The sequence below is a fragment of the Haemorhous mexicanus genome, chromosome 12, assembly GCF_027477595.1.
Source record: "Haemorhous mexicanus isolate bHaeMex1 chromosome 12, bHaeMex1.pri, whole genome shotgun sequence".
Lineage (NCBI taxonomy): Eukaryota > Metazoa > Chordata > Aves > Passeriformes > Fringillidae > Haemorhous > Haemorhous mexicanus.
In genome coordinates, this window is record NC_082352.1 from 22,684,896 (window position 1) to 22,697,226 (window position 12,331).

General features: G+C 46.7%; 2 protein-coding genes across 4 annotated transcripts in view; one reads left to right on the top strand and one right to left on the bottom strand.

Moving 5' to 3' along the window:
• Positions 1-9,202, top strand: part of PHLPP2 (PH domain and leucine rich repeat protein phosphatase 2) — a 31,929-nt gene extending 22,727 nt beyond the window's left edge. For 2 of the 3 annotated variants that reach the window (XM_059857642.1, XM_059857645.1), the window contains 5 exons: positions 833-963; positions 1,348-1,458; positions 1,919-2,107; positions 2,238-2,469; positions 3,766-9,202. In XM_059857642.1, the coding sequence (XP_059713625.1) occupies positions 833-963; positions 1,348-1,458; positions 1,919-2,107; positions 2,238-2,469; positions 3,766-4,905 (1,803 nt within the window). In that variant the 3' untranslated portion in view covers positions 4,906-9,202. The remainder of the gene's footprint in view (positions 1-832; positions 964-1,347; positions 1,459-1,918; positions 2,108-2,237; positions 2,470-3,765) is intronic. The other variant, XM_059857643.1, reaches the window with a different exon arrangement.
• Positions 9,203-9,956: 754 nt separating this feature from the next.
• MARVELD3 (MARVEL domain containing 3) lies at positions 9,957-11,872 on the bottom strand (the record flags this gene model as incomplete). The annotated part of the gene is made up of 2 exons (XM_059857669.1): positions 9,957-11,502; positions 11,641-11,872. Coding segments are annotated over 2 exons (1,044 nt in total), but the record flags the coding sequence as incomplete, so codon positions are not given.
• Positions 11,873-12,331: the final 459 nt, after the last annotated feature.

Consider the following 12,331-nt stretch of genomic DNA (forward strand, 5'->3'; position numbering starts at 1 on the left):
CAGAAGGCTGGAGCACGTCTGCTGTGGCCATGGGCTGAGTGGTTTGGGGTTGTTCAGCTTGGAGAAGAAAGGGGTCTGGAGTGACCTTATTGCAACCTTGCATTACCTAAAGTGACTAAAAGAGAGCTTGAGAGGGACTTTGGACAAAGTCATGAAGTGACAGCATTAGGGGGAATGGCTTTAAAGTGAAAGAGAGTCGGTGTAGGTTGGATATTAGGAAGAAACTCTTCCCTGTCAGGGTGGGGAGGCCGTGGCACAGGTTGCCCAGAGGAGCTGTGGCTGCCCCATCCCTGGAACTTTCAAGGCCAGGCTGGACAGGTCTTGAAGCAACCTCTTGTAGTGGAAGGTGTCCCTGCCCATGGCAGATGTGTTGAAAAAAATGAGCTCTAAGGTCCCTTCCAGCACAGACCATTCTGTGGTTCTATAACTTTGCTTGATCAACCCGAGAAGAGGCTACAGAATGTGCATTCTAGATCTCTCTCTCACCTTTCTGAGTTGATCAAAGATCATGTCATTCACCTTTACCCCCTGTCTCTGACATTTCTGGTTTCTTGCATTTGAGACAGTGGGCAGTGTTAAATAGCAAGGCAGGTTTGCCTATAGAGGCTTTCCTTTATCTTTGGTGTGACCTAGTCTTTCAGTATTGGAGTCATGGCTATTGCAGGTTGCTTATAAATCATTCTTCTTCTGACAAGTCAGATCCTTTTCCATAACCTGTGTGTGAGATACAATAAGTAGCAGGGTTGTATGATGTTTGTAAGGAGCACTGGAGTAACTGATGACACGACACAACAGAGTATTTTCTTTGTCATGCTGTTTGTTGCTACTGCAGTTTGTGGATTTGAGCTGCAATGAGTTAACTGAAATCCTAATCCCTGAGGCACTGCCAGGTACCTTGCAAGAGCTGGATCTGAGTGGAAACACAAACCTGGTGTTAGAACACAAGACACTGGATATCTTCAGGTGAGCCATTGACATGTCAACCCAGTAGTGACCTGCACAGGGAAGGGTAACCCTTGCAAGGAGAGGAAATGGGATAGTAAAGCAAAAGCACTTTATCACTGCATGGTGGTATAATGTTCCCTGCCTGAGGCAGCTAAGACTTACTGTCTTTGGGAAGGGAAGAGTCTGGGTCTGAAACATCAGAGCAAGGAATTTTTCAGGTGGTATGAGGTTTTCCCAGGTGTCTCTGGCATAAGCAGCCAGACATCTCCAGAAGACCTAGACCTTAAACTCCTTTCCTTGATGCAGTTCTTTCCACAGACTGCTGTCTAAAACTAGACTGGACAAGGTCCTAAGGCCTGTTCAGCAGGTTTGAGAAAAGCGTAACTTCTGTTCTCTCTGTAGTCACATTACCACACTGAAGATTGATGCTAAGCCCTCCCTCACGGCAGACTCAGCACTCACTTCTGTCTTCTGGAGTCACGGAGTAGCTGAGATGGCAGGCCAAAGAAATAAGTGAGTATTATGGTCTGCTGAACACTGACACTGTCTTCTCAGGATGCTGGGCAGAGTGCACTGCTAAGCACCCAAGCAGACCTGTTTTGCCCAAGAGCTCATCCTTCCCTTTTTGTCTCTGGATCTCTTACTAAGTCTTGGTAGCTCATGTTTCCACATTACCTTTCGCCTCAATTTTCACGCTTCTCCCAGTACACTTGGACTCCTCTTCCCTCTCCAGCAAGGATGCTTTTTCTCTTGCCAGCTGTGCCTGTTGCCCTCACCTGAATGTGGTCTAGGAGAGTTTGGGAGTTCCAGTAATAAAATACAGCTGTACATCTCGCAGGCTAGTGAATGTAGGGATAGTGGATTTGCTGCCCAGTGAGAATGGCACGCACAGCAAGGTGCCTGATGGCTGTGGTTTTGAGAACAAGATAATTTTTTTAGATATATTAACTTAGCTTGTATGCTTTTCTGACAGGCTGTGTGTGTCATCCCTGGCACTGGGGAGCTTTGCAGAGGGGGTGGAGGCTGTGTATGGCATGTTTGATGGTGACAAGAATGAAGAGCTGCCACGTTTGCTGCAGTGCACCATGGCCGATGTGCTCCTGGAGGAGGTACAGCAGTCTGACACCATGTTCATGTCCAACACCTTCTTGGTCTCCCACAGGTAGGACAGTGAGCAGGCTGGTCCTGGTGGGACTTGCATAAGGTATATCAATATGTTAGGTGGGGTGAGGCAGCCCTCCAGAATGCCTGTCAGTAGAGTCTGGAGCCTCCTACACCTTCTCCTCCAACAGGAAGCTGGGCACGGCTGGGCAGAAGCTGGGTTCCTCTGCTGTCCTTTGCTATATTCGTAATGAGGTGGCTGATCCAGCCAGCAACTTTTCTCTGACGGTGGCCAATGTGGGGACGTGCCAAGCCGTTCTGTGCCGAAGTGGAAAAGCACTGCCTCTCTCCAAAGTCTTCAGTCTTGAACAATGTTCAGAAGAAGCCAGGAGAATCAAGGAACAAAAAGCCATTATAACAGAGGTTGGTTTGGACCCTTATCACTTCAGCTTCCACACTCACATAAAAGCTTGGTACAAATACATGAGCTCGGCTGTCTGCATAACATTACAGGAGAGAGGGGTGACATGAAGGTTCTGATCTAGTGCTTCCTGCTCTGTTTCATTTCGCTGTCCAAAATTGCATGTTCCTAAAACTCTTTGGCCTAAGAACTATGGGCACAGGATGACTTGTAGTATGCAAAAGTATTAAAATGATTTCTACAGAACTCTGTAAAGGTTAACTTTCTAAACACTTGGAAATAACAGGGAAGTTCCAAAGAGTGGGAAAAAATATGTCTATAAAGATCTTGAGAAATGAGTGCCAATCAATGTAGTTGTACGTTCAGTGGGTCTTTTTAAGTTGCTGGATAGAAATATTTTTCATAAGCATAATGTGTCACTGTGTTACAGCTCTTCAAGGCGTAGCACTGCGGCTACTGACTGAAAATAACTATGGGATTAATGTAGCACATTAAATAGTTTAAAAGCTGGCTCATTAATGGATTCTGAAAAAGAAAAGTTAAATTACTGTATAAGAGACTTCCCTGTGCATTTCATCTGCTGGGTTTTAATACTTGGCGGCAGCAGCGGTGCTGACACCCAGAGGATATAGAAATTAAGAACACTGAAATTAAACTTAAAACACTGACTTGGAAAACGGACTGAGGGTTGTGGGCACTTCTCTTTATGGGAGACAACTGCCAGGCTGGCCAAGGGACCATCTTGCAGAAGGGGGTAATACATCCTGGTTACAGAAACAGTTTGAGATACCTACCTGTTCTTTTTATCCTTGGGTAGTAGTGTCCACACTTTGGAATGCAGTTATATATTAATAAAGAGGGTAATAGTTCAGATAATACACAAAAATAGTTTAATGTGTGGGTAACCTGTCTTGCACCGAGAAAGTCAAAAGTTACTGTCTCACTCGTACTAAAAAAATAAATTTCACATAAAACTAATCAGTGAGACTCTCTGATCAGTGTACTGCAGGTAGTCTAGCTGCACACTTCAGAATTGTCTGCTACAATTCTTCAGAGTGCAACAGAAAGTCTTGTGGGATAAAAGTATGTTATTGACGGCATGGGTGATTGTACCTGGACATCAGGTATAGTGAATGTTTGCGCTGTAGTACCTGCGCCTAGATCCCTTTCTCCAGTGCTGCAGCTGTGTAACTGGCACTTCTCGAGGCTCCAAACCAGCATATGAGCAGGGGAAAGTTTGCTTTCTAAGTGATCTAATAGCATATCCAATGCTACTGCCTTATTTCTCTTGTCTGCAGGACAATAAAGTCAATGGTGTGACTTGCTGTACTCGGATGCTGGGCTGCACGTACCTGCATCCTTGGATCCTGCCCAAACCACATGTCAATTCCATTCCACTGACTGTGCAAGATGAGTTGCTACTTCTAGGGAACAAAGCTCTCTGGGAACACCTTTCTTATGCAGAAGCTGTCTCAGCTGTGCGGCACCTACACGACCCACTAGCTGCTGCAAAGAAACTCTGCACTTTAGCCCAAAGCTATGGTTGCCAAGACAATGTTGGTGCAATGGTGGTATGTCTGAACATCAGTGAGGACAACTGCACGTGTGAGATGCACGGCCTCACTCTGACAGGCCCTGGGGGATTTAGTTCTACCACCACCAAACCAGCAACACCTTCATGTAGCAGTGGAATTGCTTCAGAGTTCAGCAGTGAACTGTCTGCTTCTGAGGTGAGCAGTGAGGTGGGCTCTACTGCATCAGATGAACACAGTGCTGTTGGTCTCGATGGCAGCTTGCTACCACGACAAGAACGACGTTGCAGCCTACATCCTGTGCCCCCCTCAAGCATCTTTCAGCGCCAACCTTCCAGTGCCACCTTTTCTAGCAACCAGTCTGACAATGGTCTAGATAGTGATGATGAGCAGCCTGTGGAAGGTGTGATGACAAATGGCAGTAAAGTGGAGGTAGAGGTGGACATCCATTGCTGTAAAGGAAAGGGTCTAGAGTTAGAACATCCTGCTGCAGAGTACAGCTCTTCTGCTCCAGGGCCAGAGGATGACTCTGGGCTTGTACTCATCATTCGGAGGCAGAACAGTGTAAACAGCAACACTGTGCAGAGAGGGGTTAAAGAGAAGTGTGAACTCCAAAAATCTCTTTCCACATGTTGTCTTTATGGAAAGAAGCTTTCCAATGGCTCCATAGTGCCCTTGGAGGAGAGCCTCAACCTCATCGAAGTAGCGACAGAGGCACCCAAGAAGAAGACAGGCTATTTTGCTGCTCCATCCCAGATGGAGCCAGAGGATCAATTTGTGGTGCCACCTGATCTGGAAGAGGAAGTGAAGGAACAAATGAAGCAGCACCAGGAGGACAGAGCAGATCAGGAGCTAAAAGAAGAACATGCAGCATCCCTGCCAGAGGAGTTTGACACAGCTTTGTAACCCTACAAGTACCATTCCCACATTATCTGTCCCAGGAAACTCTGTTTAATAAGGGCTGTCATGCCCTCTGAGGGAGCTGGGATCTGCAAGGAGTACAGACACCTGCTGCTTCCTTAATGGAGTTGAGGAAGAATCAGGAAGGCTAACTTCTGGGCTGCCCACTTAACCACTGTAGCGTCTCAGTTGTTCTATGAGCACACAGATCAGCAGCTGAGCTCTGTGTTAGGGACTGTCTGGTAAGTCCTTGAACCCTGAGGTTCTGCCAGCTCTGCCAGAAAGGGACTGCTGTATGTGTATGTGGGGTGAGGAGGCTGCTGAGAGAGAAATGCTCAGTGTTGAGAGTTCTGTGAATATTTCTGATGCAGTGTCCCACCCTCCCCCCCAGCACCTGACTTTGTTATTCCTTGAAAGAATATAGACAGCTGCAATGAAGCTGACCTGAGAATGGTTTCCTATATTAATTGCAAGCACTTTTATTTATTGCACTTAAGCTGTTCTTTTCCCTTTCAGCCCAGCACTTTATTATTTAGGGTTCGGGGAGAAAGCACTCCGCAGCAGGTATGCTGTGGACTTTTCCCAATGGATGTTCTTAGGACAGTGGAGAACTCAGGGTACCAGTGTTCTGGTGACCACTGGCATAGGGGAGAATGAAGGTTATGGTGGGATCATTCTGTGCAGGATGAGAAAATACATAGCTGAGTGATAAGCAGGTGCCAACCAATGCATTTTATATGGAGCATAGGAAAGATCAGCTCAGGATTGGTTGATTAAGGCTATGTGTAGATCTAGTAGTTCTAGCTGCAGAGCACAGACCCACCTCAGCAGCAGCCCCACCTGGCTGCCTTCATCATGGATGCTTCACAGTAGAGGCTTCCTCTGCAGAAGACATGGGATAAAGCCAGGAGCTTGTGCTTGTCTCAGTGGTCAGTCAGAAGAGCCAAGCTGTAAACAGTGATGTGCTGCTCTAAGACTAGCAGAAGCATCCAGTGCTCTTTTCCATCAACATAAACCTCTGCATTGTCAGCTACAGCATCTTTGCTTGCCTCTGGAAGCAGGAGTCATATTCCAAATACACAGCAACCAGCATTTCATAGTATGTGCCCAATTTGGCCACAAACAAGGTGAAAGTGTACTTGTTCCTGCTTAGCCTTCAGCACAAAAGCAAAAATTAAACTTTTCATCTTATTAACATTTTTATCCGCACTGAAAAAGACGTTTAAAACAGTCCCACTAATGATGAACTGCCTAGTCTGCACTCAGATGCCTTGTGTTTCCATTAGGATTTTTGGTGCAGGGTGTAAGTTGGCTGCCCATGTCGTCATCTTGTATAAGGGTTGTGGAGATCACGGCCTCTGTAGCATGCAGATCTGTCTTCCTTTCTGACAGAGCTGGATAGCAGTTGTCCCTGTCATGTCAGTGGTGCAATAATCCTGACTGTGATGTGGGCTAGTGCCTTTTCTTCATTAAGTACATATTTATGAAGAAAACTTAAACATTTCTTCTGAAGAGATCTCAGGGGCTTGAGTTGTCTCTTTTTGGATCAAATTTGGGCCTTTCTCAGAAGGAAGAACTGTGCAGACTATTTGTGGAATTCTGTCAATATAGATCTTTTCACAAAATCTAATGGAGTTTACTGAGATTTCAGAGCACCTTTAATTGCTTCTCACTAGGAAAAAAAGGTATTTCTATCATGCATGAGGAACAATATTTTAGGATATACTTTGTGCTAGTTGTAGTTTAATCATGAAACAAACTTTTTGCAAAGTTTAAACTCTCACAATTTTTGGTTGTTTAAATGCCTACTTTGTTTGGAACTGGAGGTTGAAGCTAATTCTTAAAATCACAGAAGCAACAGCATTTGAATCCTTTAGGCAGAGGAAAAACAGCAGAAAATATTCAAATGCTAAACCCCAAAACTCTTTCATGTTATCATCATATAAGTATGCAGGATAAGTTCATCCCAATGTTTTCAACTGCAACTTGATTCTGTCACTGGTGATAATTTTACCAAATATCTGTGCCTAGCCTCACAGTTTCTGATACCTGAAAGGGCTGTAGGACAGCCTCCATTCAGTATGGGACTGATGCAGAAACCCTTATTTCTGAGTAAGACTCTGACAAGCCCTGCATTTTGAGTAGCACGTATGAATGCAAATCAGTTCTCTATTTCTTGCACTGATATGGAAAGTCCAGTGTGTCCTTGCCAGTCTGAATCAGTAGTATTGCATGCAGAATTGCCACAGGGAGTTGGTAATGAATGGGTCTACCTAGCTTAGTGTTGAAGGAATAAGGAAAACACAGCTCTGCAATAGAGCTGAACTGCACCTCTTAGACATAGTGGCAGAATAGAACAGAAGGAATTCCTACTTGAACTTTTTCTCCAGTGCTATTTCTGGTTTTGAAGCAGAAAGGGAGTTTAAATACAGCCAGCTCCTATTTTCTATGGGTATGAACGGTCATGGAAGACATGGCTTGTTATCTTTCTTACATTCCAGGCAGAATCCACAGATTTCTGTGAAGCTGGTATTATGGACTCCAGACAGCACAGGCTGAGTTGACTTTACCTGTTCCAAATAGTCTTTCTCTATTTGACTAAGACAAGTGCTGGTGTCCTCAAGCAGCTTTTGCGTATTTTCCATGTGCTTCTTCCAAGGATTAAGCTTTTCCTTTTCTATTTCATTGTGATGCTTTTTCTCCAGTCATCCAAAATCTTTTTCATGCATTAAAAATAGTGCCTGTTCATCACAAAAAGTGCTACTTTTTCCTAGGCCAGTTTTGGGTGTCAGCAGACACTGGCATAATTTTTTCATGCAAATGTCTTGGATTTTCTAACACAAGAGTCCAGCTGCTGAGATACGCTTCAAGGTCACTGTCATCCAAAGAAATGGGGTTTTTTCTGACATTGGTCAGACAGTGGTGTGGCTGGGTTATCCTCATCTGTCTGGTGACGACAACTCACAGAACAGAGTGCTTCCCTCCACTACCTTTTGTTTCCCTTCCTCCCTGTGTGTCTCCCCTACTTTATTTATTAACGCTACCTTAGATTTCAAGCTCCCAAGAGCACTGCTGTAGGTGGAACAGGTATGAAGGGGTGAGTCTACTGAAGGACACACGGCAGGGCATAGAAAGTGTCTTCCCAGTTATCTTTCTGTTCTCCAGTCCCTTCCCTGATTTTTGGTTTTGGAGTTTGCAGAGACACTATGTGATCATCACATAACCATATCACTGAGAATGTCCCACTCATTTGCAGACTTGCTGTTAGAGAGGGGTTCTCACCTTGAGGTCCTCAGGCTATTTTGTCCCTGCTGAGCAATGCAAGCCCTCCCACACTGCACGTAGCCACAGCCAAGTGAGGCTGAGGAGGTTGCTGGTCCATCTCTTCAGTAATTCTCGCTCTGCTGATAAGCATGCTTGCTGAGACAGGTACTCTGAAGGCACTGCTCTGTCCTGTCCTGTCCTCTCCTGTCCTGAAAGGCTTCTGTAAAAGGAACCCATAAAGGTTCTATTGAGTAGTGGGTAGCAGGGGCCCAGGTGTTAAAGGTAAGAAATAGCCTCCAAGTAGCCCCCAGAACAAGGAACAGGCCCCAGTGGAGGCAGCATCACAGACTGTTTATACCAGAATGGAATCTTCAGTTAGACGGGAGGGTAACATCCTGTTCCAAGGAGGAGGAAGTATTTCCCTGTCTCAGGGATAAGCTGCTGTGAAGTCTGAAATCTTCCCGGTAGTACATAGGACCTTCAGCCACACCTAAGGCTTTGGACCTGTGCGGTTTCTGCACTCCTTCCAGATAGATGCTGGTGGCTTTTGTGTCACTTGCCAAAGGCCTTTCTTCAGGCAGATCACCTCTGGTCTTGTGCAATCATTGTCTGCTGTTCTATTGCTCTCTAAAGACTCCACTGTATTTTTTCTCTTTTTTCACATTTTAAAATGTTACCTTTTTAAAATTATTCATATGATCTGGCGCATGTTAAATATTGCAGTGTACCAAGTGTTTACTAAATAATCCTTTTTCATGCTTTTTTTGTTTTTAAAAAGGAGAGTATTTTCTGTATCCCACTCTAGCATGCACCTATAACAATCCCTGTTTTTATTGCGTATGGGAGTAGGTTGTCTAATGAATGTGCCCTCAGCACTGTGGCCTATGTATTGCTTTGAAAAGGCAAATAACGTAAGATTGTTGGAAAACACTAGTCCACTGATTCTTTATTCAGATGTATAGAGAGGTTCAGGAAGGAAGAGTATTTTTGCATTGAATTTTCAGCTGACTTAGCAATAAATATTTTTACTTTCATCTAACAGCTTATTCTGATTTTGTTACTGTGCTGGAAAAAAATCTCTGCAATATCCCAGTCAAAGGTAGCTGTGTCTAGCAGCAGGTTATTCACTGAGCTCTATGTGCTACTTCACTCATCAGCCTTCCATACAAAAACTTCTTTCAGAACACTGTGAGGGTAGAATTAGGCTTACCAATTATTAAGGCAGCTTTCTGTTTCCTGCTAGAGAAATGCTGCCCTGTGAACTTGCTCTCAATAGCAAGTTCAGCTATACAGCTCTAGCAGTAGCTGCAACAAGAGAAAATAGAGCAATGTTCACAGAAACAGGACAACAATGGACTGTCCACATAAATCCCTGTGCTGAGACACTTGATGTTAAAAGGCAAAAAACCCCAAACTAAAAACAAACTAAATCAAACAAACCCCAAAGCACCTAGTGTGTTCCTATTTGGCATCTGTTTTACTTCAGTGTCTCTAGTTCTAATAGTGTTCCAAGGTTTTGGTAATTGTGAGGATTTAGTCACTGGTGCCAGTGAAAGAAGAGCTCTCTCCAAGGCAAAGCATGTTTCTGGTATGTTTAGTTTTTTTTTAATATGGGAAGAACTCATCTGTGAGACTGTGATAGTTCCATCCTCTTAGGAACAATGCACACAGCGGACACTGCTCTGAAGTGGCATTTCATTTTAAGACATGAGTTGGTGATTCTAGTGCTACTTTTCCCAGTTAAATTTCCTATAAAAGTTTTTCTAAAAAAAAAAAAAAATTTAAGAGCAGCATTTCTCCAACTTGTACATTGAAAATGTATTTTGAAAACAATATACTTCTATATTCAATCACCCATTTGATCTCATAAAGCTTTTGTCTGATTATCCCAAGCCAGGGCATCTTTTTAAGCAAAACTCTTGTATGCAAGTCATATAAAAAGACCATTTCATACATAAATGCACCCCCTCCAGGAGTTTGAAAAGGCATTGTATCACAAGTTTGACTGAGTTTGAGAGGTTTTTTCAGGACTTTTTCATGGCCTTATAAATGTCATGTTCACACTGGTCTGTTAATTCCAAGAGACCTACAAGGAAGCAATATTTAATTGTCACAACCATGGGCCTCAGTCACTTGTTTTTAAGAGCTCTTTTCTCAGTGGACTCACGTGCCTTTTGTAGAGACAGTTTCAGCTACAAAAAGCTGTTCATTGACAGAAGCTTACAGTGGCAGTACTTGTAGCAAGGCCTCACTGGAGAAGGGGACAGCTGGGAGTGGGATGGAAGGGCTGCCTGTGAAGCAGAGACAATCCATTGCCTCAGCTCTGAGCCATTAATAACTTGATAATGCAAATTCAAGTTAGAGTCAGGTTATCCCTACCATATTTAGAGCTATGCCAGCTTGGTGAGTGTTCTGTAGCATTAAGGCTGTACTGTCCCGAGGAAAGGAAAGCATACTGCTTCATCTCAGTAAGGAGACTGGCAAAAATCAAGACCATTACTGGAGTGGAGGAATCATTTGAAAATTCTTATAATTGCAGTGGCTTCTGTTTCTGTTCATGAACTGTCCTGTAATCTCTGACAGCTAGGCCTGCACTGAGCAGGAATGCCATGGCAGCCATGCAGCCCAATAGGCCAGCAGCAATCTCTGCCCCATGCAGGCTGCACCAGAAGCCCTGATAGCCTTTGCTTTGATAAAGCTGCTCTCTCTCTTTGCACAGTGATGAATTATAAACGCTCAGCAGAGAATGGAGGAAATAGTACAGAGCAGGCACTGTGCCAACCGCAATCACTATGTACAAGGTGCATTCAATTAGCAGCCATGCTGGGAAGTGCCACGGGACCTGCAGAGCACTAACCAAAATTAGAACACAAGGGAAGACCAGGAGACACCCTCCCACGACCATCGCTGCCCTTGCAATGGGCAGCTTCAGTAGGTAGAAACGTTGGTCAAGCTGCTGGGCTCGCTCCCCATCCGCTCCGCCGAAGCCGCTGTAGGCCCCGCCGTACTGGTAGTAGTAGATGCCCCCCAGGGCGGGGAGGCCGGTGTATCCTCCGGCCGAGCCACAGGACACGGAGCTGCAGACCAGGATCAGGACAGCGAGCAGGACCTCCACCATCTGGCAGCAGGCTGCAGGGGAGGCCGAGGTGAGCTGCGGCCACAGAGGAGCGCCCGGGAGGGAGCGGGCCCAGCCGCTGCGCTCCGAAGGACAGAGGGAGCGGCTCCCGCCGGGCGCGCTCACCCCGGCCCGTGTGCAGGTACAGGCAGCGGCGGCGCTCCAGCGACCCCGGCACGGTGCGGCTTCCCCGCGGCCCCTCTGCCTCTGGTGCGGGTACGGCGCTAAGGAGAGATGATGGCAGGGATGGCAGTGACCCGTCCAGCCCCCTCGCCGCCGCCAGTCCGGTCCGCTCAGCCCCGGCGGCGACCCAGACCCCTCGCAGCCACCCGCCCGCTGCCCTCACGGCCCGCTGCCCTCACCGCCTGCCCGCCCCGGCGCGTTCCCCTCGCGCGGCACGGGGGCAGCCCCGCTCCGCCATGGTCCGGCGCGGCCCCGCTCCGCCGGCGCTGGGGCCGGGGGGCCGGGCCGGGCCGCCCCGGGGTACCGCCGGCGCGGTGAACTCCGTCTCGTCCGCTCGCCTCCGCCCCGCCGGCGCTTCTCTAAAGCGGTGGAAGCTCCGACCGGGCTAGGCCCTGCCCCGTCGGAAGGTGCTCAGCTGCCCGGCGCAGGTGCGCGGTCTTCCGGCACCTGCGCACGGTTCACCAGCTGCTGGCGTGTGTGCCCGCTCCCCTTCGCTTCCACGGACACGGTCCCCGCAGCCCCTTGTGGCGATAACGTCTCGAGGTTTCTCACTTGCCACAGACCACGCTTGTTAGAACCCGCTGGAAACTGACTAAATTTAACTAACTAAATTTTCACAATTGTACAAGTTCTGCCTTTTCCTGTGCTGTGAGTTGTGGTCAGTGTTCTTAATTCAGTTTTTCTGCCACCTCGTGCCTCTGTAAACTTCATCCGTGCCTCTCTGTTCCCTTATGCAACCCCTCTCCCAGCCTCCCTGGGCCTGCCCTAACTCCCCTAAACCCGTCCTGTGATGCAGTGATTGCTCCTCTATGTAGCACAGGATAAAAGTGCACTGGCAGTTTGCATCAGCAGAACAACTGTCTGTCTTGT